At 43.9% G+C, this 24936-nt stretch overlaps 1 protein-coding gene across 1 annotated transcript in view; it reads left to right on the top strand.

Annotated features, from left to right (window-relative positions):
* The window catches only part of TANGO6 (transport and golgi organization 6 homolog), a 103997-nt gene extending 79832 nt beyond the window's left edge, over positions 1-24165 (top strand). The window contains exons 16-18 of the mRNA XM_077454168.1: positions 3953-4104; positions 4217-4330; positions 23813-24165. Of these exons, the coding sequence (XP_077310294.1) occupies positions 3953-4104; positions 4217-4330; positions 23813-23989 (443 nt within the window). The 3' untranslated portion in view covers positions 23990-24165. The remainder of the gene's footprint in view (positions 1-3952; positions 4105-4216; positions 4331-23812) is intronic.
* Positions 24166-24936: the final 771 nt, after the last annotated feature.

Genomic DNA, 24936 nt, shown 5'->3' with positions numbered 1-24936 from the left:
CTCTCAGCTGACTCCATCCGACTCAGTCCTTGTTCTCATGAACTCCTCCTCTCATGGTCACATTACTTGCAGGATAAAATGTACTATTCTCCAAAAGGTCAGAACTCTTCTCCTTGTATGTTGTAAAACCATTCATTAATAAAAAACAATGGTTAAATGCTCCATTTTTTAACTGTATAATAGACCAGATCTCGGTATTTTCACATTACCAGAAACTGACTTCCTTTGTTGACAGGTATATTCAACAAATTCCCCACATATGTCTCTCCACAGTGGCTTTCCCAAAATCCAACGCATTTCAGACCATGTCTTTCATCAGGGGGAGGAGTCAACTGTGCACTCTTTATGTAGCAGCAAGAATGCTTTCAATATATCACACCAATATGAAACTGCATGAGAATTAATTAATGAAGAAACCTTTGTACTGCATTTTTTTGGAGATGATCAGCAAAGTTTCAACCAGCAAAGTTTCAACTCATTATTCTTGCTTTTAGAGATCTGCAAGTTCATAGCGACCTGGTTTAAAGGGAATGTATTCAATGTCTTTTGTTATATGTATGCAAGCTTGAGTTTGCAGACTCATTGAAAACAACTCTGTGTGTGGATGGTGAATTAACTGTGTAGGCAGTTAGGCAGAGTTGCTGTAGTGGGTGATCCGCTATGCCTGTACTGCAGGGGTGTCCAACTCAATTTCATCACTGGCTGCATTAGCAGTATGGTTACCCTCCAAAGGCTGGTTGTATCTGGGGTGTGCTATGTACACAGTGCAGGGGCAGACTTGACAACTCATGAGACCCCCGGGCAATAAAAGATCATGGGGCCCCCTGTGGACCCGCCCACACTCAAGCCACACGTAGCTCCACCTACATATTGTACGCCCTACATTACACGCATTAGTGGCAGCCATCCTCCGCATTTTGCATCTCAGCTGCACAGAAGAGCCCATCAGCAAACTGTAGAAGTTTTGGGCCCTCATCCCTCATGTTCAGGAATGGGACAATGCCAATTTTTTCTGCAGCTTAGGCTCGCAGAGATTCCCCTTGCTATTGCTGAGAAGCCACCAAACACCCAACAGGTAGAAAGTTGGCATCCATCTGAGACCCTGTCAGGTGGCCAAAGGCTTCCCAACCATGCCTGTTAGAACCTCTGTGAGCCTGATAATTTGGTTATTGTAATTTAGCTGCATAGAGGGGGCATTTAAATATCTACTGCAGCATTGAAGTTCCTGGCTTCTGCAGAAGCTGATGGGCCAGGGATGTACATACATGGGTCACAGGGGTTGCAATTGTGACCCAGCCCCATGCTCCAGAGGGCCCATGCAGCCCCCTGTACCCCAGGATAGGAGGGGCAGTGGCATATAGAGGAACTGATCCCTCCATGCAGCTGATGAATGCCCACTTTTCCTCCTCTCTCTCAAGCAGGCATTCAGCAGCTAAAGGAGGAAAATGGAGGGCATCAGTTCCTCTAAATACCTCTGTTGCCTCCCTATCCCTGTTCTGCTGTCCCTGTATATCCCCTGTGCTCTCTCCTGGCCCCCCTGCAGCACTGCTGGGTTCCCCTCTCTCCTCTCCTGTTGGCTGGTGTGGGGGGAAGTGTCTGGTAGGAGAGCGGGGAAGAGGCAGGTAAATATGTCATTTACTGGCCCCTTTGTCTTATGGAATAAAATGTGTGATCCATACCGATCACTGACTCTTTTATTTCAGTTTATAAATTAATGGGAAGCTCTGTACAGAGATATTCCTGTTCACTCATTCTGTGCTGCTGAGGTTACAGAGATGGTGACTGAGCTGTCTTTGATCTTCTTTCTCTGTTTTAAAGGTGAAACATCAGAGATCTGCTTAGACCGCTGATATTTCACCAAAGCCCGCCAATGGGGCTCCTAAGAAAATGTAGTTAGTATAAAAACAATAAAATAGAATGGTAAAAAAATAAAAATACCAAAAATAAAAAAAACTATTGACACCAGTGGCGGAACTACCAGGGTCGCAAAAGTCGCACTTGTGACTGGGCCCTGGCGTTCCCCATAATGGGGGGACCCCAAGACAGCAGGAAGGTGGCCCGCTGCAGGACTTTAATAAAGGGTCCCATGAAGGGAGTAAAGGGCCCAGGTTGGGGGCCAGGGGGGCCCTTCAAGATTAAATGCACTGAGGCCCTGAAGGTTCTAGATATATACGCCTCTGCGATTGGCACTTCCAGGTTTAAAGATGAACGCTGCAGTGTGCCACTGCAGATTTGGGTGAGGTTTACAGAGGCTGTAAGAAGCAGCTGCTGGCTACATAGTACAGTAAAGATGCTCAATGATTGAGCAGTTAAAGTGGTTGTAAAGGCTCAAACTTTTTTTACCCTCATGCATTCTATGCACGAAGGTAAAAAAAACATCTGTGTGCAGTAGCCCCGCCAGCCACCCCCTAATACTTACCTGAGCCCCCTCTCGAACCAGCAATGTGCATGAGAGACATTGCTCTCACAGTTTTTCTCTCTCTCTCTCTGAGACAGCAGCAGGAGCCATTGGCTCCCACTACTGTTAATTACAGCCAGTAAGCCAGTGAGGAGAGCGTAGGGGGCAGGACCGAACCGTGTGTGTGAATGGTCACACAGAGCAGTGGCTCGGGAGTAAGCCTACATGGGTGCCCCCATAGCAAGCAGCTTGCCATGGGAGCACTTGGAGGGAGGGGCCAGAAGTGCCAGTGAGTGACCCGAGAAGAGAAGGATCAGGGCTGCTCTGTGCAAAACTATTACAGAGCAGGTAAGTATAGGCGTATAGGTGCTACGTACAGAGGGCAGAGTTCAGGGGCTGTGCTACGTACAGAGGGCAGAGTTCAGGGGCTGTGCTACGTACAGAGGGCAGAGTTCAGGGGCTGTGCTACGTACAGAGGGCAGAGTTCAGGGGCTGTGCTACGTACAGAGGGCAGAGTTCAGGGGCTGTGCTACGTACAGAGGGCAGAGTTCAAGGGCTGTGCTACGTACAGAGGGCAGAGTTCATGGGCTGTGCTACGTACAGAGGGCAGAGTTCAAGGGCTGTGCTACGTACAGAGGGCAGAGTTCATGGGCTGTGCTACGTACAGAGGGCAGAGTTCAAGGGCTGTGCTACGTACAGAGGGCAGAGTTCATGGGCTGTGCTACGTACAGAGGGCAGAGTTTAGGGCTGTGCTACGTACAGAGTGCAAAGTTCAGGGGTGTGCTACGTACAGAGTGCAGGGTTCAGGGGTGTGCTACTTACAGAGTTGGGGGGTGTACAGAGTGTAGGGTTCAGGAGTGCGTTATGTACAGAGGGTAGGGTTCAGGGGTGCGTTATGTACAGAGTGCAGGGTTCAGGAGTGTGGTATGTACAGAGTGGATGGTTCAGGAATGTGTTATGTACAGAGTGCAGGGTTCAGGGGTGTGCTGTGCACAGTGTGCAACCCCCCTCCACCCAAGCTTCAGTGCGTGCAGAGATCTGTTAGTTCCAGGAGCAAAGCTGTCCATTGTAATCATAGAAGGCTTCAGTGTTTACAAGTGGCAGTATGGAGAGGGAGCGGCGGGTGATAATTGGAGGTGGTGTAATGAAGTTCCGCCACATACCAGCTGCAAAACTGGGTGCGAGAGCTAAATGACAAGGCCTGGTGGCCTGGCTAACGTACAATTCTCTACATTTAAAAAACCAACAAAAATAGAAGAGAGCAAGAATGTCAATATGCGAAGTTCAGTCACACATTGCAAAGCTAATTTTTGCAATGACAACTTTAAAATATGGACTCCGTGAAAATAAACAATACAATTCCTTCCCATATCCACCTTGAGATTGATCTTACAGTGATGTCTTATTTCATTATCACGTGTCTTAGGAGGTGACATCTTCTACCCCTCCATGCTGCACATGCTAGCCTCAGTCATTTGATGGGATTTTCTTGTTACACTTGAATATGCCGTGCCAACGAATATATTTAATATAATCACTTTTCTTTGTCTGCAGGAGACATGGTCATCCCACACAAGGACGCCTTAATTCATGCTTTCCTGAGGGGTTCCCGGGATCCAGACAGCTCTCTGAGGGCCAGCAGCCTTTCTAACTTAGGAGAGCTGTGCAAGCTGCTCCAGTTTTCTCTAGGTTCAGTTCTCCACGAGGTAAATCCTAATTTTCTGACCTGAACTGGTTTTCTGTAATCATATGAACCTCTCACAAAAAATGTCTGTCTTCCGGTAACTGATACTGAGATCTGAATTCTCTTCATTTTAGGTGATCTCCTGTTTATCAGCGGTGATACGTTCTGACCCAGAGGCTGAGGTGCGCAGAGCGGCTATTCACGTGGTGGTGCTACTTCTAAGAGCACTGAGCTCACGGGCCACAGAAGTAAGTGTGTCTGTATGTACGGCCTCTAACTACTGACCTTCTCACTGACGGTCAATGTCCTCTTTGAGTCTCATCTCCAGTGAAAAAAAAAACCCTTTCCCACGCCACTCCCCTGTGCATAATTTATTTTTCTACCTCGATCTTCAATTACTCGGGTCCCAGGTCTTCTTTATTCTGTTCTATAGTGTAAGAGGGTCTTGTCTGCCGTGCCAACGTTGCCTTCTGGTGATGTGGACGCTGCCTATTGGCTGTTGGAGGGGTCCATCACTGAGTTATATTTCTGGCAGAATCCTGAATCCTTCCAGTGACTTCACATTGAAGGCTAGGCACAGGACTGGTCAGCTGACCAGAGGGGAGAGCAAAGAGAACTTCCGATCGCCAGTCCTCTACTGAAGGTGACACAAAGAAAAAGCATAAGACTTTAATTTAAGTAAATGTATCTAGGTTTTTCTATTTCTTTAATAAACGCATACAATTTACAACTACGGCCTGGTATACACATACTGAAAGTACTTTTGGTATGTGTATACTGATGTTAAACGGTCTTGTTGAAAACCAGCATTCGATCAGCGCAAGCACTGATCTGTGTATTTTGGCAGGGGGGGGAGGGGGGAGTCTCCAGAGTCGGAATACAGTAGAACAGAAGGCGAGATCCCTGCATCAATATCGCTTGTGCTGATGCAAGGATATGTCAGTTTGTTTGTTTTTTTCATTCGACCCGCTGGTTGAACGAAACCAAACAGTACTGTACATGATGTATACCCTGATTAACAGCTCTGGTCTATTACACCTGGGTATCAAGTATACAATACTAAACGGTGATCGCATTAAATCCTATGGCTCAACGTATCACATATCACTGAACATAACAGATTTGTTCCAAAACCATATGCTCTTCCATTGCTCTTACAAACTGTAATAAGAAAAAAACAAGGTACAGAGGTCTTAACTGTACATAGTAGGATATTACTTTTTGTAAACCAGGACCCATAACAAGGTTGGTGCAGATGGGGTAAGAATAGGGTGTTTTCCTTTATTTATTTACATTTTTGAAGTCTAGGTCTTCTGTAATAAAGAACTATTTGCTCCCTTTTAGACTGCTTAATGTACAGTGGAAAGGATATATTGGTTCATATGTGTGATAAGTGCAAAAAAGCACTTGTTAAATCTGCTCTCTGCCCATGCAGAGCTGCACAGACAAGGCTGACAACACATGCTTTCGTATTCAGAGCCAAAAATACTGTGTTGTCATTTCAAAGAAGAAGGTAAGAAGAGCACATTATATTTCTGGCACATCATCTGTTTTTTTTTTTTTTTGTGTACTTGCATTGTGTTTAACGGGATAAAACATGGGGAGATGTGCATGTATTGCAAAGATGTAATATGTGTGTGTGATATTTTTTTTTGGCTTGATGCTTGCATTCATTTTCCTTTGAATCATTGTTCTGCCAAAGTAAAATGCATGTCTCTGAACTAACTAGTGCTTCAGTCAGGTGTCCAGGAACTTCTGTATAATGATGGGTTACCCATTACTGAACACCATATATATATATATATATATATATATATATATGTATATATATATATAACTATGGCGGGGGGGTGTATTTTAAAGCACGTGATTAGAGCCAGAGGCTCGAATAGGCTTCAAAATAGGGTGGGCTCGGGGCGCAGAGCACTGTGTCCCAATCCCACCCTGTTGTGTGAATTAATTTTCGCTATGGACACACTACAGTTCCTCCCCACCAATCAGGAGGCAAGTCTGTAAGACCTGTTTCCTGATTGGCCAAAGTGCCAGGCGACCCTATTGGATGCCTAGTACTTTGGCTGAAGAGGAGGGACACAGTGGAGGAAGCCTGAGGAGTGGACACCGGAGCCACTGCTGCCCCTATTGGAGAACAGGGGAGGATGACAGCCCTGCCACTGCAGGAGAAGAGAAGGACTGCCCCACCACTGCAGGAGAGGAGGACATCCCTGCCAATGCAGGAGAGGAGAAGAACCCCGCCTAACAGCGGGTAAGTGCTGGCTGGTGGTCAGTCCGTGAGTGGTCAGTGCCGCGGGTACCGCTGTGGTCAGCGCCATGGTTGGTCAGTGGGGGGGGGGGTTGGTGCATGTTTGCCGCCCCCCCCAAAGGAGAACCAACCAGCCGCCACTGCAGCCAACATATTTTTAGGGAAATTCATAAAGAGTCTATGACACTCTTTAGAATTGGCATGTCTCTGCAAGACAAATGTTGGTTCAGATGACCGCTTCCTGTACCTGTTGGAAACCGGTACGTGAATTAGGGGCGAGCACTGTGATCAGAGGCGCACTGATGCTGAAGCATCCATGCGGACACTCCACTCTCACTACTGCGCGACTGAGCTCCCTCCCTTCTGCTGCAGCTGTCAAAGAGTGTAACAGACAAGGATTTTTGAACTTGTGTTGGCAGATCCTGATATGGATTAAGAGACTCAAGTTCCTCATCAAGTCTTCCTTCCATTGTGATTGACAGCGGGCAGTGGGTGGTTCCATGGCCAGTAGAATGCCTGCTATTGGCTATAAAATCTGCCTGCTTTCAGTCACCAAGAAACAGCAGACCTGATGGAGAACTAGTGTCTCAGCTTCTCCTACAGGCTCTGTCCATAGTCAGCTACGTCCACTGGTCATTCTTACAGGTTGTTTTCTTTAAAAAGCAGCCACAGCCAGAGTATAAATACCTGTCCCCTGCCAGCATGCTACAGAGAAGGACCATTGCTCTCTATGTGGAAGCAGTAGTCTCACTGCAGACATTTGATATGCCCTCTGAGGAGTCAAAGGTATAGTTCTTCAATCAGCTGGGAGTATGAGATGGTCTGACACTTTTGAAGTCCCTCATGAATGTACGAGAGTCTTGTGAATTATTACATTATGTCATTTATTGCTTCTGCCACAAATGGCTATTTTCAGACCAATATCTAGAAGGAACAGCCACAGTGCCTTGAAAAAGTATTCATACTCCTTGAAATTTTCCACGTTTTGTCATGTTACAACCAAAAACGTAAATGTATTTTATTGGGATTTTATGTGATAGACCAACACAAAGTGGCACATAATTGTGAAGTGGAAGGTAAATGATAAATGGTTTTCAAAATGATTTACAAATATCTGAAAAGTGTGGCGTACATTTGTATTCAGCCCCCCTGTGTCAATACCTTTCAGAACCACCTTTCGCTGCAATTGCAGCTGCTAGTCTTTTTGGGGATGTCTCTACCAGCTTTGCACATCTAGAGTGATATTATTTCCCAATTTTCTTTTCAAAATAGCTCAAGCTCTGTCAGATTGGATGGAGAACGTCTGTGAACAGCAATTTTCAAGTCTTGCCACAGATTCTCAATTGGATTTAGGTCTGGACTTTGACTGGACCATTCTAACACATAAATATGCTTTGATCTAAACCATTCCATTGTAGCTCTGGCTGTATGTTTAGGGTCCTTGTACTGCTGGATGTTGAACCTCCACCCCAGTCTCAAGTCTTTTGCAGACTCTTAACAGGTTTTCTTCTAAGATTGCCCTGTATTTGGCTCTGTTTATCTTCCCATCAATTCTGACCAGCTTCCCTGTCTCTGCTGAAGAGAAGCATCCCCACAACATGAAGCTGCCACCACTTTAACGGTGGGGATGGTGTGTTCAGTGTGATGTGCAGTGTTAGTTTTCCGCCACACACAAAGTGTTTTGCTTTTAGGCCAAAAAGTTTAATTTTGGTCTCATCTGACCAGAGCACCTTCTTCTACATGTTTGCTGTGTCCCCCACATGGCTTCTCGCAAACTGCAAACAGGATTTCTTACGGCTTTCTTTCAACAATGGCTTTCTTCTTGCCACTCTTCCATAAAAGCCAGATTTGTGGAGAACATGACTAATGCTGTGTACATACGACCAGACTTTTCGACAGCAAAGTTCAGACGGAACAAATCCGTCGGACTATTCGATCGTGTGTGGGCTTCATCAGACCTTTTCTGTCGAAAAATCTGATGGACTTTAGAAATAGAATATGTTTCAAATCTTTCCGCTGGAACCAGTTCCTATCGAGAAAACCGCTCGTCTGTATGCAGTTCCAATGGACCAACAACGACGCAAGGGCTGCTATTGGCTACTGGCTATTGAACTTCCTTTTTCTAGCCCCGTCGTACGTCATTGCGTTAAACGATCAGACTTTGGTGCGATCGTGTGTAGGCAAGTCCGTTTCAGCGGAACTCCGTCGGAACTTTGTCGAAAAGTCAGTCAAGGGTTCAATTCCGAAGGAAAGTCCAGTCGTGTGTATGCAGCGTAATAGTTGTCCTGTGGACAGATTCTCCCACCTGAGCTGTGGATCTCTGCAGCTCCTCCATAGTTACCATGGGCCTCTTGGCTGCTTCTGATTAATGCTCTCCTTGCTTGGCCTGTCCGTTTAGATGGACGGCCATGTCTTGGTAGGTTTGCAGTTGTGCCATACTCTTTCCATTTTTGAGCTTCTCTCAGTCCTGACACACATCTCTGATGTGATTATTCGGCAGCTAAATAGGTTTTTAAATTAAAATGAAACAAAGATTGTGACTGGTTTCTACATGGTAGTAAGACATTTTTGTTAGCGCACTTCTTATTCAAAACCCCCCTTATCTATGGTTATGTGTTCCATACTAACTCATAAAGGCCAGAAACAGCTGTCTGCTCTCCATTTAAGCCACATCTGTGCTACGTACCAGCAAGTGTGGGCTTACAATTGGCCTCAGGGGTCTGAATGGATTATTTAGACCCAGGAGGCCAACCTTCCCACTATTCTGCTATCCTAAAACAAGGAATAAACCTTTCGTTTTATGAAATCGTGTTGGAAGTGATGACATAAATACCTTTATTCTTTAAGAAGTCATGCTATTCATTGTGAGCATGTTGTAACAGTGAGCCCGAATCAAGCGGTTTATCCAGACTTTCTATAAGGAAGCCTTCCTTTGTCATGGCAGTGTCCCTGCCGTCTGCTCATTAATGCCAGCAGGTATTATTAAAGCTTTTAGCTGTAGCATTTTTTCTATGGAACACCATTCTTCATAATAAAAAGTGTTGGAAAGACAACAGTTTTATTATGTACTTCTGTCAGCATGATCAGTAGAATCTGGTTGACATGGACACCTCCCTTTTGGCTCTCTATAAGGCCAAAAATTTGATGACCATCTCACCTATTTAGGCTTGTAGGATATTCCATCTGCCTAGTATGCCAGCAGTGTCTGCCCAACTCTTGCATACCAGCAGTCTCTGCCCAGGTCCTGTAGTGTCAGCCGTTTCTGTGCATCTCCTTTAGTATTCCAGCAGTCTCTGCCCATCTCCTTTAGTATTCCAGCAGTCTCTGCCCATCTCCTTTAGTATTCCAGCAGTCTCTGCCCATCTCCTTTAGTATTCCAGCAGTCTCTGCCTATCTCCTCTAGTATGCCAGCAGTCTCTTCCAATTTTCTTTTAGTATACCAGCAATATTTTCCCATCTCTTGTATGCCAACATGATCTTCCCATCTTCTGTAATATGCCCACAATCTCTGCCCTTTTGTAGTGTGCCCACAGGTTTTTCCTGTCTCCTGTAACATGTCCACAATCTCTGCCCTTCTACTATAGTGTGCCCGCACTCTCTTCCTGTCACTTGTAGCATGCCCATGATTTCTTTTTATCTCTTATAGCATAACCTCACCCTCTGCCTGTCTCCTGTAGCATGCTTGCAGCCTTCACCTGTCACTTGTAGCTTGCCCGATGTCTCTAACTGTCTCCTGTGGCATTTCTTGTAGCATGTCAGAAGCCTCTACATTTTTCTGTAGCCTTATAAAATGAATATTATACGTCAGCATGTTTAGATGCGATAGACTGCATTGGCTCCCTATATCAAGTATGCTGACTGCCACTGATATGTACCAATTAGATTGGAAAGAGAGTTTGAATACCCCATTAAAAGTTAAAATTCCTAATTCGGCTTTTTACTGCAAAATTTAGCTTCAACCCAGAGCTGTGCCTTACAAAATATCTTTTCCACAACAAAATGTTCTCAGTCTTCTAGTTTGAATGACCGCCAGCATCATTCAGCCCACTTCCTCTGAGCCCAGGGCTTCATGGGCTCCACCCCAGTCTGTGACAGTGAAGCAGAAGCAGCACAGAGATTGGCCCATCTGTCACTCTGTTTTCTCCTCCTGCCAGCATGCACCTTGTCAGTACATGAACTGGCTACCTATGCTATAGCTTCCTGTCCCTTTTAGCTTTGCCGTACAGGGGATTGCAAATGACTAACATGAAGTCAAATGTGGGTACTTGTACTACTTGCCTTGAAAAAAAATACATTTAAAGCTGAACTCTGGGCAAATGTTTTTCCTATGCAGTGGGGCTGTACCCATACTGCATTGGTTAACTGCTCGTTTTGTCTAAAGGAGACAAAAAAGCCTAAGACTCCTTTCACACTGCCGGCGCCCGGGCGTCAGCGGTAAAGAAGCTAGCACCGCTTTACCGTCATTCTAGCGGGGCGTTTTAACCCCCGCTAGTGGCCGAGAAAGGGTTAAAAACCACCGTAAAGCGCTGCTATGGCAGCGCTATTACAGCGCTATTACAGCGGTATAGCCGCACTGCCCCATTGATTTCAATGGGCAGGAGCGGTGAATGCACCACTCCTTTACCGCTCCAAAGATGCTGCTAGCAGAACTTTTTTGAGCATCCTGCCAGCGCACCGCTCCAGTGTGAAAGCCCTCTGAGCTTTCAAATTGGAGAGACAGCAGGTGCTATTTGTTACCTTAACACTTTTGTTCCTGATACGTGCCTGCTGTACCATGTACTTGTTTGAGAAAGTATCCTGTTCTTTTTGTATTGCTTCCTTTGTGTGAATTCCCTGGTGTTCCTGACAGTCCATCTGCTTTCCTATTAAAACCTGACCACACCAAGCAGGAGAACACAGCTTGGTCAGTTCTCTAGCTGTGTTGGGAAGATGGTGTGCTCTCCTCCAATGATCAGACTTGTCCTGACATGCCCCTGCTGCATAGCCATTCACTGGGAAGCTCAGTGTACTGCTGTTTCTTCTCCTCCCCCAGCTCTTATGCAGCTGAGAACAGAGGGAATGTGATCACTTATAAAAAAAAAGGTATTTATAATGTTTTTTTTTGTATCTATACCAAAATGTTTGCCTTTGATTTCTTTTTTAAACTAAATAGGTGGTTTTACAAGGTAATAGTTTACAATCACTTTAAGGATGTATTATTGAATGAGCAGTGGCAAATATTTGTGTCTCTTATAGTAGCCTAGAACAGTAATCTCCAAACTGTGGCCTGTGGACCATATGTGGCCCTTTGCTTGCCACTGATACAAAACACTATTCCTCCCACTGGTACCAATAATGGGGCACTATTCCATTCACTGACACCAAAGATCGAGCACTATTCCTCCCACTGACACCAGTGATGGGGATTATTCTTCCCATAATACCAATGATGGAGATTATTCCTCCCACTGAGACAAATGATGGGGCACTATTCCTTCCACTGACACCAATGTTGGAGCATTATTCTTGTCACTGACACCAGTGATGTGGCACTATTCCCCCCACTTATACCAATGATGGGACACCATCCCTCCCACTGACACCAACGATGGAAATTTTTCTTCCCACCAATACCAATAATGGGACACTATTATGTGTATAAAAATTAAAATTCATATAAAAATAAAAACACGTGAAGAAAGAGATGTGCAAAAAGGCATGGAAAGCCAAGACACCAGCAGAAATCTCTCAGCTAATAAGCAATCTGACCCTTGTCAATGCAAATTAATATCAATTGGTTCAGTCTCAACTGATGGCCTATAAAAAGGTGTCTCATTACCAAGGTGTCACACAAGAAACATCTCATGATGGGTAAAAGCAAAGAGCTCTCTCAAACCTTCGCCACCTTGTTGCAAAACATAATGATGGCATTGGTTACAGGATTTCTAAACCTCTGAATGTTCCAGTGAGCACTGTTGGGGACATAATCTGGAAGAAAGAACATAATTTCATCATAAACCGGCCACAACCAAGATTTCTGACAGAGGAGTGAAAAGAATTATCAGAAGAGTTGTCCAAGAGCCAAGGACCACTTTTGGAGAACTTCAGAAAGACCTGGAATTAGCAGGTACAATTGTTTCAAAGAAAACAATAAGTAATGCTCTCAACCGCCATGGCCTGTATGCACGCTCACCACGGAAGACTCCATTGCTAAATAAAAATCTTTTGAAAAAAAAAAGGTTTGCTGTGCAACATTTAGACAAGCCTGCGAAATACTGGGAGAATTTAGTCTGGTCAGATGAGACCAACATTGAACTGTTTGGATGCCATAATACACACCATGTTTGGAGGTCAAATGGCACTGCACATCACCCCAAAAACACCATACTAACAGTGAAGTTTGCAGGTGGAGGGGGGATGCGCCAACTTAATAAATCCTACTAGTTTCAGTGTATTCTATGTAAGGTAAAAACGTACAAGTCCATGAGATGGAGTTGCCCATCAAAGATAACGCCCTGGGGTGCTCTGATGCCGTTCTGCGGGCTCCGGTATCGATCCCTCGGCTGTGGGGGTGTTGATTCCAGTCACAGGTTTCTGTGCAGTGTCCACTAAACGGGAAGCTCCACGCTGACCAGTCTGAAACGTGGAAACGAACATGACATCACCGCGGCAGGGCGGGCATTACAAATCCTCAGCCTGTATGTCCCAGTCCTGCCGTGGTGACTTCACTTCTGCTTCCGCGTTCCTGACTGATCAGTGTGGAGCTTCCTGTTTAGTGGACACTACACAGAAGCCTGTGACTGGAATCAACACCCTCATGGCCAAGGGATCGATACCGGAGCCCGCAGAGTAGCATCAGAGCACCCCAGGCCATTATTATCTTTGATAGTCAACTCCACCCCATGGACCTGTAAGTTTTTACCTTACATAGAATACACTGAAACCAGTAGGAATTATTAAGTTGGCGCCTCCCCCCTTACTTTCTTTACAAACTTGTTTGCAGAGGCACCGGACACCCTCTGAGCATGGCTGCCTTCTTTTTATATCAGATCTTACTATTGATCCGAAAATATTTTGCTATTGAAGCTACTACTATACTTTTTATTAAAACGAAGGGCATCACTCTATTTGGAGCACTGGAATTATTCCCTTTATATGGAAGTTTGCGGGTGGGAACATCACGGTGTGGGCATACGGTACTGGCAAACTTCATATCACTGAAGGAAGGCTGAATGGAAAAATGTACCAAGACATTCTTGATAAAAATCTGCTGTTATCTACCAGGATGATGAAGATGAAATGAGGGTGGACATTTCAGCAAGACAATGATCCCAAACACAAAGCCAAGGAAACTCTCAATTGGTTTCAAAGACAGTACCATATTTATCGGCGTATAACGCGCATCCCAAGTTTAGGAGGGAATTTGAAGAAAAAAAACTTTTAGGAGAGAAGTTTAAGGAAAACAACTTACATTTAAATGCCCATCAATGCAGCCTTATCAGTGTCCATCTACAGCCTTGTCAGTGTAGCCTTGCAGTTTAAAAATGGCGCCGGCTCCACTCGGTGGCTCTCAGGCTCCTCACGCAGTCCCGCCCTATGATAGACATAACACAGGTCCAATGGCAGGACTGGGCGTGACTGAGCGGAGCCGAGAAATGCCGAGACTAGCCCAGTACACTCGGCTATGTATGTATATCGGCGCCGCTCGCTCCTCCACTCACAATCAGAGGGGGATCGGCGTATAACACTCACCCATGATGTTCCCCTGATTTTAAGGGGAAAAGGTGCGTGTTATACGCCCATAAATATGGTAAATAAAGCTGCTAGAATAGCCCAGCCAATCCCCTGATCCAATAGAAAATCTATGGAAAGAACTAAAGATCAGAGTTCATAGAAGAGTGCCACGGAACCTTCAAGATTTGAAAACTATGTGGAAGAATGGGCTAAAATCGCACCTGAGCAATGCAGGCGACTAGTTTCTCCATACAGGAGGCGTCTTGAAGCTGTTTTAACCAACAAAGGATTTTGTACTAAGTATTAAATATGTTTCAATTAGCGTGTTTAATACCTTTTCATGTCATGTCATTCCATTTTATTACACATAACTTAATTTCTGAACTTATTTGTGTTGGTTTCTTAGTATGTATGGATTGTTACCAATGTGGTGAACATTTCATGTCAATAGCAGGTACAGCATTTGTAGTGTATGTGAAAATGTGGCCTTGAGCTTTACTTTCCTCCAGTGTCTCTAGCCGCAGGGCATCAACGGTCTCATTCCATAGCACCGTCCTCCAGGTAATGCAGAATGACTGATGTGGTAGCTGAGCCAGCACTTTCCCATTGAAGTTCAGCAGCCAATCATTGACCCACTGCAGGCTACACTATAGCTGGAAAGGCTCCATTGTTTACATGCCTGATTGCCCACTGTACACACTATCTTCTCCTGCATTGATCCCATGCTTTTCTCATATCTATCTCTTTGTGTATTTATTGATTTCTGTATGTTCAGACCTCCAGGGAATTGCTGGAGTTAATTCCATGCGGCGTACAGCGAGCAGCCGGCACAGAAGGGTATTTTAAGCTCAGCTCCCGCACAGATTCAATTTCTTAATTACCCACCGTGATAAACTGCCAATTTCTGCCGCTCTGTTCATTTTTCAGGCCCTCCCAGGCTGCTATTTTTAGGCACATTAGAAAAATCTATTCTGATTGCAGTGAAAATCTTACACACAATGGAAGTGTCAGCCCAAGCATGCCCTGAGCTGGTCACTTGCAGACGTCCTCTTTACACTGACTGCTCAGGCTGAAGGTCACAGCTTTAATCCTGGACACAAATTACATCCGAAAAAGAAGCCACATATACCTAATAATTCAACATATGACACTTTGCAGACGTGAAAAGAAGAAAACACGTGTTCTGCTTGCACAGAAGTTTAGTTAAAAAAATATATATATGATATTTTAAAGTCCTAACAGTGGATTATTAAAATAGCTCCTGCATAGCGCCTGAAAAAATCCTCAGCTGAAAACCCAGTGTGAAAGCCGGAGTGCTTTCACCCTGGGGCGCTGCACTCGCAGGGTGTCACAAAAAAGCCCTGCCAGCATCTTCTTTGCAGTGCTGTAGGAGCGGTGAATACACCGCTCCTGCCCATTGAAAACCATGGGGCAGCACTGCTATATCGCCGCTGCAGCAGCATTTTGCGGATGGATTTATCCCCTTTAACTTCCTTTTAAAACCGCCCTGCTAGTGGCCAAATAGCGCTGGAAAAATTACGCTAAAGCGGCACTAAAAATAGTGCCCAGGGCCCGCATCACACTTTTTTCGCAGGCACTTCACACTGCCCTATGCGAACTGCTGCGGGTGTCAATACAAAGTTAATGACTCCCCCAGATGGGTTCGCAGATTGCAGTGCGTACCTTGAAATAGTGCAGGAATCCCAGTGTGGACCAAAAAAAGTATCCTGCACCATTTTGGTACAAACATGCGATGCAAATTCAGCTTTACAATATGTATGGCTGAATTCATATCGCACAGACATCGCATGTGATCTGCACAGCAATGCGTGACATTGCAATAGTGTGAACCCAGCCGAAAGGTAAAAAACCTTGAGTCAACGCTCTGGAGGATCTGATGCTTACCGCCCAAAACAGGAAAGAGCAATATACTAAAACATGGTCATATTGGAACATGTTTGTGTATTCAGACGAAGAGAAGATCCTCTTGGAGAGCTACTCTGGAGAATGAAGTCCTCTTGTCCTTCTTGCCCATGCACATGTGCACCCCATCACTGCCCCCCACCTTTTTTTTTCTTATTCTCTTCCTCCCCACCCCTTCTCCCTCTCTTTCCTGAGTCTTCTTTTTTTTTGGCGTCTTTAGGCGTCCTTTAGTTTTTTTTTTTGTTCTCGTTCCTTTCCCTCTAAAAATGGAAGTGTCAGCCCGAGCGAGTTCTGGCATATTGGTTACAGTTACCTCCTCATTTTTTTGGAAGTAATAATTTTTGTGTATATTCTTGATCTCAGATTTTTGTGCATTTTATGTAACTTGCTCTAATACTGCTTTTGAATCGTCTGAGCTTTCTGTGAGATATTGCTCCTATTCTGTTGAGCATTGCTCCGCTGGCTGCTTTATTCTTCGATATAAATAAAGAATTTGAAAAAAAAAAAAAAAAAACCTTGAGACTTAAGAATCACTTTAATTACAGATGGTAACGTGCCTTTTTATGTATATTTTAGATACAGCATAAAATACAATTTAAAAAAAAAAATTTCTATGGATTCACTTTAATTACAACTGGTCCGTTGTCATCGCTATTTCTGTAACGTGGAGATCAGCATTTTGGAGTTGTTCTCAGACTGAGGATTATTTCTAACGGCATTTCAAGCACGAGGTCTCCATTCTGTATTAGATTTCTGTTTTATCCCTCTTATTCCCCTCCCGTACTATAATATACTCCGCTTATAAAACAGCAGGAGCTCTACAAGCCTCTCGCTTCCCCTCCAGCCCTCGTTAATTTCCCTGGTAACCTCAGCTGAGAAATTATACAAATTACCACTTTATGCAGTGCTAGAATGTCGTTGAGTGCATATTTTCAGTTATTACTTTAAGACTCCTTTCACACCATACTGCCCATAGCATGGGCGGTAAAACGCCGCTATTTTTAGCGGTGTTTTACTGGCGGATTTGCGGCGCATTTCGGCCGCTAGCGGGGGGGGGGGGGCGCTTTTACCCCAGCTAGCGGCCGAGAAAGGGTTAAAACCGCCGGCAATACTCCGCAATAGCGGCGTTTTGCCGGCGGTATTACAGCGCTGCCCCATTGATTTCAATGGGGAGCAGCGGTGGAGGAGCGGTAAACGCACCGCTCCTTCAACGCTCCAAAGACTTTTCCCTGACGTCCTGCCAGCGCAACACTGTAGTGTGAAAGCCCTCGGGCTTTCACACTACAGACAATGGTGCAGCTTTTTTTGGGGCGGATTGCAGGCGCTATTTCTAACGCTATAGCGCCTGCAAATGCCCTGGTGTGAAAGGGGTCTAAAAGTAATGTTTAATGTGACTTCCAAATGTTGAACCACTTGCTGTACCATATTCTAGGATTGTATATCATAGAGATTTGTAGATCTTTCCTATGTTTGTATGTCAGTGTATTCAGCCTACTTACTGAACAGGTGCAGAAAATACAGAATAAGCCACTTTAGGCTCGGTTCACACTGGTACGATGTGGTAAACGCTGCAAATCCAGTGCGGGTTCCCGCATAGCACCTGACTCGCTGGCAGTTCACACTGCTCTCTGCGAACCGCTGCGCATGTCAATACAAAGATAATGACAACCCCCAGATCGGATCACAGTGTGAACTGTGAATTTGGCCAGGAATCGAATTGTATGGGTGTTCACACCCATGCAGTCCGATTTTGGTGCGGACAAAAAAAAAGGGTCCTGCCAGAGTTTGGGCCGAATGTTTTGACTATAGTTCTACTTTAAGAAACTGTACATAAGGGAAAAAAGTTTTTTTTTTTTGTTTTGTTTTTTTTTCATTATTTAAAGTGGTTGCATAGTAGCCCATTATGTTTTTGATGGGAAGTAAAGCTATCAGGGTTTATTTCCTCTTTAAACCCTAGCTGAATGACATCTCGTTTATTAAAGTGGTTGTTAAGCCATTCTAACCTGCATACACCATCAGCACTGCCTCCTATTGTAGTATCCCCCTCTGTGTGTGATTTATAAAAATAAATGCTGTAAATACCTAATTTCACTGCCAAGATTGCGATCACATGACTGGTCAGCTTTCTCCTTTTCTCCTCTGAGAGATGCAGCAGGAGGAGCTGAGATTCCTCTGCTGATGTCAGTCTGGAGGAGAGGAGGAGAGGGCCGGCTGGTCATATCATAGCAATCTCAGCTCTTAAATGAGGGGGGAGGAGGACACGAGCAGAGAGGAGGGCAGATAGCAAGCTGCTGATGACAGGGCTCAAACTGACCACGGTGTCTGGTCTTCATGAAACACCATGGTCAGTTTACAGAGGGGTTGGGAGAAACTGGCAGGATCAGCCAGTTTTTTTAGGTGTTACAGGGGGCCAAATGACACAGGACACGCACTTATATAACATGCTTTAAAGGAGCAGGATCTTTTTTTTTTGGGGGGGGGGTTAGCCAACGCTTTAAATCACTGTGCTTCATAAACCTAGATCTATAGTTAAACAAGAAAAGAAAAAAAAATGGGGGAAGACATCTAGACTGCTATCTCTTGTCTTTGTTTCTATAATCAATTGCTATGTGTGTACGTGTTTTTGTGTTTTTAAATTTTATTTTTATTTATTTTTAATTTTATAAAATACTCATTTCAGCTTGTTTTAATTCTTTGTTGCATGTCAGTGCTGCTGATTCTTTTGCACCCCCTTTCCTCAAGTGGTAGTTGGGATGCATCCCTCAGGGTGGTTTTCCTGATGGTGACAACGTTGGATCATGGTTGGTGCAATGTATGTCTGCACCACCATTTGTAGTCTGCATTGGGGCAATGTGTGACAGGGTGACAGTGCAGGAAAGTAACTGGGAGACCAGAACAGGCACCATTTATGTCCGGATTAGCAGTGATTTTAATAAATACTATAGATTTTAAAATATTAAAATTACTTTTGTCATTATTATAATTTTACAGCTTACATGAGTGTTTAATGATTGGCTTTACCATTAGTACACATTTATACATTTATTAGCTATATATAGTCATTGATTCAATTATAATACATTTATTGTCTACATGCGGGGAGGAAGGAAGGAGGGACACCCCCCTGCACTTCTTCTCTGCTCAAATTTAAAGAGTAACTCCACTTTTGTTGCAAAAAAAACATTCCCCTCTGGGTGATCTATGTACATTGCAGGGATTTTAACACATTTTGTTGCATATTCCTACCTTTTGTTACTCTGAAGAATCCCCTGTGTGTTTCTGTGTCCATGTGGTAATGCAATCTAATGGTGGTGGTTTCATAATTATCAACCAGCTGCTGCACCTCTCTGAGGAAAATGGCAGAGTATGCATGCCTTTAGATGTGATTTCCTATTGGAAGTATCTCACCAAAAATGAGATTTGTGTTGCAGGGGATGCCTGCAATCTGACTCGTACCTTAGTGCAGACTTATGGGAAAATCAGTGAGCCAATCACACAAGCAGGAAACAATGTTTCTGGGGGGTAGTCAATATACATTCTGTGTAAAGAACACCAACAGGTAGCCATATTGCATTTTACTGAAAATTACAGAGCTGCAGATTGAAAAGGAAAGGTCATTTTTAATAACATTCAATTACAATATGACTTGGGTCGCAATTGTATATGCTATATTATTATTTGCTTTTTTGTTTCACACCAAAGTGGAGTTACCCTTTCAGCACTGCGGGTCTCTTAGACCCCAGCACTACGGTTGAGTTTTTGCCTCCTCTTCTCCTGGTTGTTCATTAAATTAAGCTTGTAACTATATGTTTTGTGACTGTGCCCCCATAACTCTGCCTAATGTAGTAGAAAGTTGGCATGACATGTGGGTTGGCTTTTTAGAGAATATAATGTAAAAGTTTGTAGTTTTTTTTTTTTTTTTTTTAAGTTTGTAGTTTTTCTTTTTTTTTTTTGGTGCCTGGATTTCAGCTTTAAAATAAACCAATACATTATTGGTACACAACATTCATTCTTATCCTTTTTAGCAACCTCCAGTCCCATAACATGATCTGTGTGATAATGCCCCTTTTTAGTTGGGGCTTCTCTTAGCTGCCTTATTCAAGCATGGCCACTGCATCGGGATATGCAATAGGGCTGATTTACTAAAGGCAAATCCACTTTGCACTACAAGTGCACTTGGAAGTGCAGTCCCTTTAGATCTGAGGGGAAGATCTGAAATGAGGGGAAGCTCTGCTGATTTTATCATCCAATCATGTACAAGCAAAAATGCTGTTTTTATATTCCTTGCATGTCCCCCCTCAGATCTACAGTGACTGCACTTCCAAGTACACTTTAGTGCAAAGTGGATTTGCCTTTAGTAAATAAACCCTCATGTCTATCAAAGGATGACTTTCAAGCGGATTAAGTGAATAGGTAGCTTTGACTGAAAACAGGTCCCCACCCCTTTGACACGTTCTGCCGACGATAAGGTTTATTCAATGTAAAGTTAGTATACACACATGCATTGAAGAAAAATAATAATAAGCATTTTTTTAGCAGAAATACGTCATTTTACTTTTCTGGTTAAAACTGTAAATTATCCAAACATTTCCATTTGCATTGTCATTTTTTTGCAGGTGATGATCATCCATCTCTTGTGTGAACCAGGAAGGCTTGTCATTCTTGGTGTAATATCTGCCCATCGGCCAACCTGAATCAGTCTTCATCTTCTGTGTTTTTTTTTTTTGCTGTCCTCTGCAGTTGTCTTTTGAAACCACTAATGATTACTACCATCGTCCTGGCTCCTAGCTGTGAATTTTTGCAGCTGACCGCTGGTAGTGTTGCATTAGCCCTGCAGAGATCACTGACTTCTAAGAGATCATGTACTTCTGAATATGTGTTTGCTTGAAACCTCAAAGCTTGAAGGCTTAAAAACTGAATCCATTGCTCTAGCCCAGGGGTCTCTATACTTTCTAAACAAAAAGGCCAGTTTACCGTCCTTCATACATTTGGGACGACGGACTGTGGGTCTGTGATGGGATGTCCCCAGTTCGTCCGGATGGTAAGTACAGCTTTCCCTGCCTTGGCGGGACTGAGCAGCTGGGCATTCAATTCGGGGGTCACTCTCCTCCCTCTCTTCTCTCCCTGTCCCTATTCCCCCCCCCCCTGTGGAGGATGCTGCACGATGGGCTGCTGAGCGGTGTGTGTACCTGTAGCCAGGGGTCCCCTGGGGGGCTCTCACCTTGGATGGGGGGCTGCGCTGGCTGTCTGTGTCCCTGGGTGTCGGTGGTCTCTTCCTAGTATACTAGGAAACTGTATCAGTGTTCCATCTATCACGGACAAGGAGGAGGCAGGGCTTTGTTACAATGGAAGGCCAAACAGACTGCATAACACAGTGGGAGACACCTGCTGTTTTAGTAAACAAAGGTACGGCTGCAAATGGGCACAGTGGGGCTGCAGATGGGCACAATGAGGCTGCAAATGGGCACAGTGAGGCTGCAAATGGGCACAGTGGGGCTGTAAATGGGCACAGTGAGGCTGCAGGTGGGCACAATGAGGCTGCAAATGGGCACAGTGGGGCTGCAAATGGGCACAGTGAGGCTGCAAACGGGCACAGTGAGGCTGCAGATTGCCATTGTTTACCCAGTAGCTGCTGCATTTTCCCACCCTAGGCTTATACTCAAGTCAATATGTTTTTCCATATTTTTGTGGTAAAATGAGATGCCTCGGCTTATATTCGGGTCGGCCTATACTCGAGTATATACACTTTAAAATGGAACCTCAACAAATTATATTTTTGAGATTCATCCATGAGATGTTCTGGTTTTTCATGTGAATATTCATGCTACGGAATGGTTAGATGGTTTCATGTCTCAAGCGGACCCAGTGTCCATTTCCAAAAAAATGCGTCTTTATGTACATCATCTTATTTCCCTTCGTTGTTTCATTTACCTAAAGTTTATATGGTAATAGAGTTATGTTTGCCATTTTTTGTTTAAATGTTTAAATACAACATAGTAGAAGCTGGAATAGTGGGAATTAAAAGCTTCAGTCTTCCAGGTAATAGCAATAGTGTTACTAGATGTTGCCATCACTATAAAATATAGTTTCTTAATCAGTTGTCATAGTCACAGGTTGAAGCCTTCACTCTGGTTTCCATAACAACGCATTAAATCTTTTCCTAAAGGAGTAATGACTGGTAGTCTAGGAAATGTCATTATTTGATAAGAGGAGTCAATTCTTGAAAGAAGTACCTATGATGGATGTCGGCAGAGAATAGGTGTGGTAATAGACACTGTAAGGTAGAGTCAAGATTTGTAGAGTTGCAAACCTGAAAATGTGAACGGCTGCTTAGAGCCAGAGAGGAAGGAAATGGGGAACTTTCATGTCTACTTACCAAATAACTAAAATGTCTGTCTAGTTAGTCCTGAGATTTGCACAGTCCTGCCAGACAGCACAGCCGGGTTGGGGGCCTGACTTCTCTCTACTGCAATTAAGCAAAACCGCTAGGTCACTTTCCTGTCCACAACCTGTGATAAGGACCATGAAGCAGTAGTGATTGAAATTATCCCTCTGCTCTCTCCTCCTGTCTGTATCTTCTCTGTTAGTAGATGTACAGGCAGCACATCTGATTGGTTCTTCTCCTTCCTCCTTCAGTCTTAGTGCTTCTATGCAGAGGGAAAACAAGAGTCAGGTACTATGTCTGTCTAAAGCAGGTCATAGACGGTGCAAATTTCTTTCCGGCAACCATGGGTTGCAGATAAGAAATTTGCACGATTCCTTCATCAACACAGACAGTGCTGATTGGGGAATCCCTCCTAACAAGCAATTGTCTTCTCCAAGTGGGGCGGGTGGGGGAAGCCGCTCCCACTGGGAGAAGACTTGATCATCGCTACAAGCGAATCCGGCAGGTTGGTCGTACCCATGTAGATTGATTAATCAGCTTTGTACATCCAGCCTACTCATTAATGGTTCAAATTGGTGAACAGAACAGTCTATGGCCAGCCTAAGTCATGTATGTTCACCATTTGCATTTAAACATACATTTAATTGTGTTTCTTGAAATAAAACCATATCTGCATTTATTTATTTATTTTTTTTACGTGCCCTCAAAGTTAACCTGAAACACAAAGCTGTCCATGTAGACCTCGTTCTAAAATGCCAGTTACCTGGTTATTAACGTGCTCCTCTAGCTTCAACACCTTTTGAAACTCTAGCCTGGAACTAGGATGCAGGTCCAGAAAGCTAAAGTCAGGAGTCATTAAAGTGATTGTAAACCATCAAGTGATAACATTCCTTCTCTTCTTGGCCTCATAAAAGCTGGGGGGAGAACAAACAGCAGTACACTGATCTTCCCAATGAAACGCTGTGCAGTGGGGTGGGGAGCTGAGGGGTGTCAGGACAAGTCTTATTATTGGGGAGCAGGCTGAGTTCCCAGCATAGCTAGAGAATTGACCATGCTGTGTTCTGCTTAGTGTGGTCAATTTTTAATAGGAAAGCAGAGGGACTGGCAGGAGCACCAGGGATTTCACACAAAGGAAGCAATACAAAGACAACAGGATACTTTTGCAAACAAGTACATGGCACAGGAGGCACATATTAGGAATAAGAAATGTTGGGTTGGCATATTGTTTACATGCATACTTTTTCCGGGTCAGTTATTCAAAGAACTGAGGGTTAGCAGGAAAGCCAGACAGTTAGCATTTTCCAAGGGGGAGATCAACTGTGGCATCTTTCATGTTTCTCTGATGACAAGTTTCTTTTAATGAAGATCCAAGACTGAACGTTATTGTAGACCATGAGAATTTCCAGTAGACATCTCACCAACATATTCTTCCACTCTCTGTTCTTCTAGGTGTTGCGTGATGTTCTCCTGGAGCTGTACCGTCTGCTCAAGTTTGTGGTTCAGTGCGAGTCGGACTCTGTGTCTGTTCTTCATGCCCAGCTAGGCCTGGAGGAACTGGACTCCATCATGAGAGCTCATCTATTCCCACCACAGAAGCTGGAGAAGAAAATTGTTGTTTTACCATAAGACAAGAAACTCATCTGGAATTATCTTCTATTACCAGAAAAATAAAACAGTTAAGGCTTTTTAGTTGAACCACTCCAGAGATACTGCTTTGCTGAGCTTGCCTTGCTTTAAGTACAGAATATCTAAAGCCAACATTTTTTGCCATTTTTTTATAGAATAAAGAAGTGTAAAAATAACATCAGTTTTCTTTTTTCCCCCACATCATTTCCAGACCACACAATTGGGAAATTAGAGGAATTCCTTCCAAAGTACATCAGTTCTCCTTTAAGGAAGTTGTAACTGGAACAAGTGGCAATTAAAAATACAGAATTTACCCTCACTTTCAGCCCTGGTGACAATGGCCGCCAGGACTAATAAGGAGAGTAATTCTTCCTAACTGGAACACAGCAATAAAAACCTGAACGAAGTTCTGAATGCTCATGGCTCTATCCAAAACTAAAAAGGAAAAGTTTGGGCTTTTAACCACTTCAATATTGGGCAGTTTGAATGACACCCCTTTCCTACTCAGGCCAGCTTTCAGCACTTTGAATGACAATTGCGCGATCATGCAATGCTGTACCCAAACAACATTGTTTCATTTTTTTAAATTATAGTGGGTTTTTTTGGTGGTATTTAATCACCACTGAGTTTTTTATTTTTTGCTAAGCAAATAAAAAAGACAAACTTTTTAAAAAAATAAATGTTTTTCTTAGTTTCTGTTACAAAATTATGTAAATAATAAATTTTTCTCATTCACTGATGTGTACTAATATGCAGCGCTGATGGGCACTGATGAGGAGGGATTGACAGGCAGCACTGAAAGGCACCACTTATGGGCACTGGCAGGCATCTCTGATGGGCCTGCACAGATAATCAATGCACTGATTATCACTGCAGACCCCCTGTCAGGAGAGACACTTTTCATTCTCCTCTACTCACGTGCTGTCAGCGTGAGTAGAGGAATGCCA

Source organism: Lithobates pipiens, unplaced genomic scaffold (assembly GCF_037356315.1).
Source record: "Lithobates pipiens isolate NorthernLeopardFrog02 unplaced genomic scaffold, aLitPip1_a1.2 Scaffold_10, whole genome shotgun sequence".
Classification (NCBI taxonomy): domain Eukaryota; kingdom Metazoa; phylum Chordata; class Amphibia; order Anura; family Ranidae; genus Lithobates; species Lithobates pipiens.
Note: the sequence above shows the minus strand (reverse complement) of the source record. Positions and strands in the feature narration are given on the sequence as shown.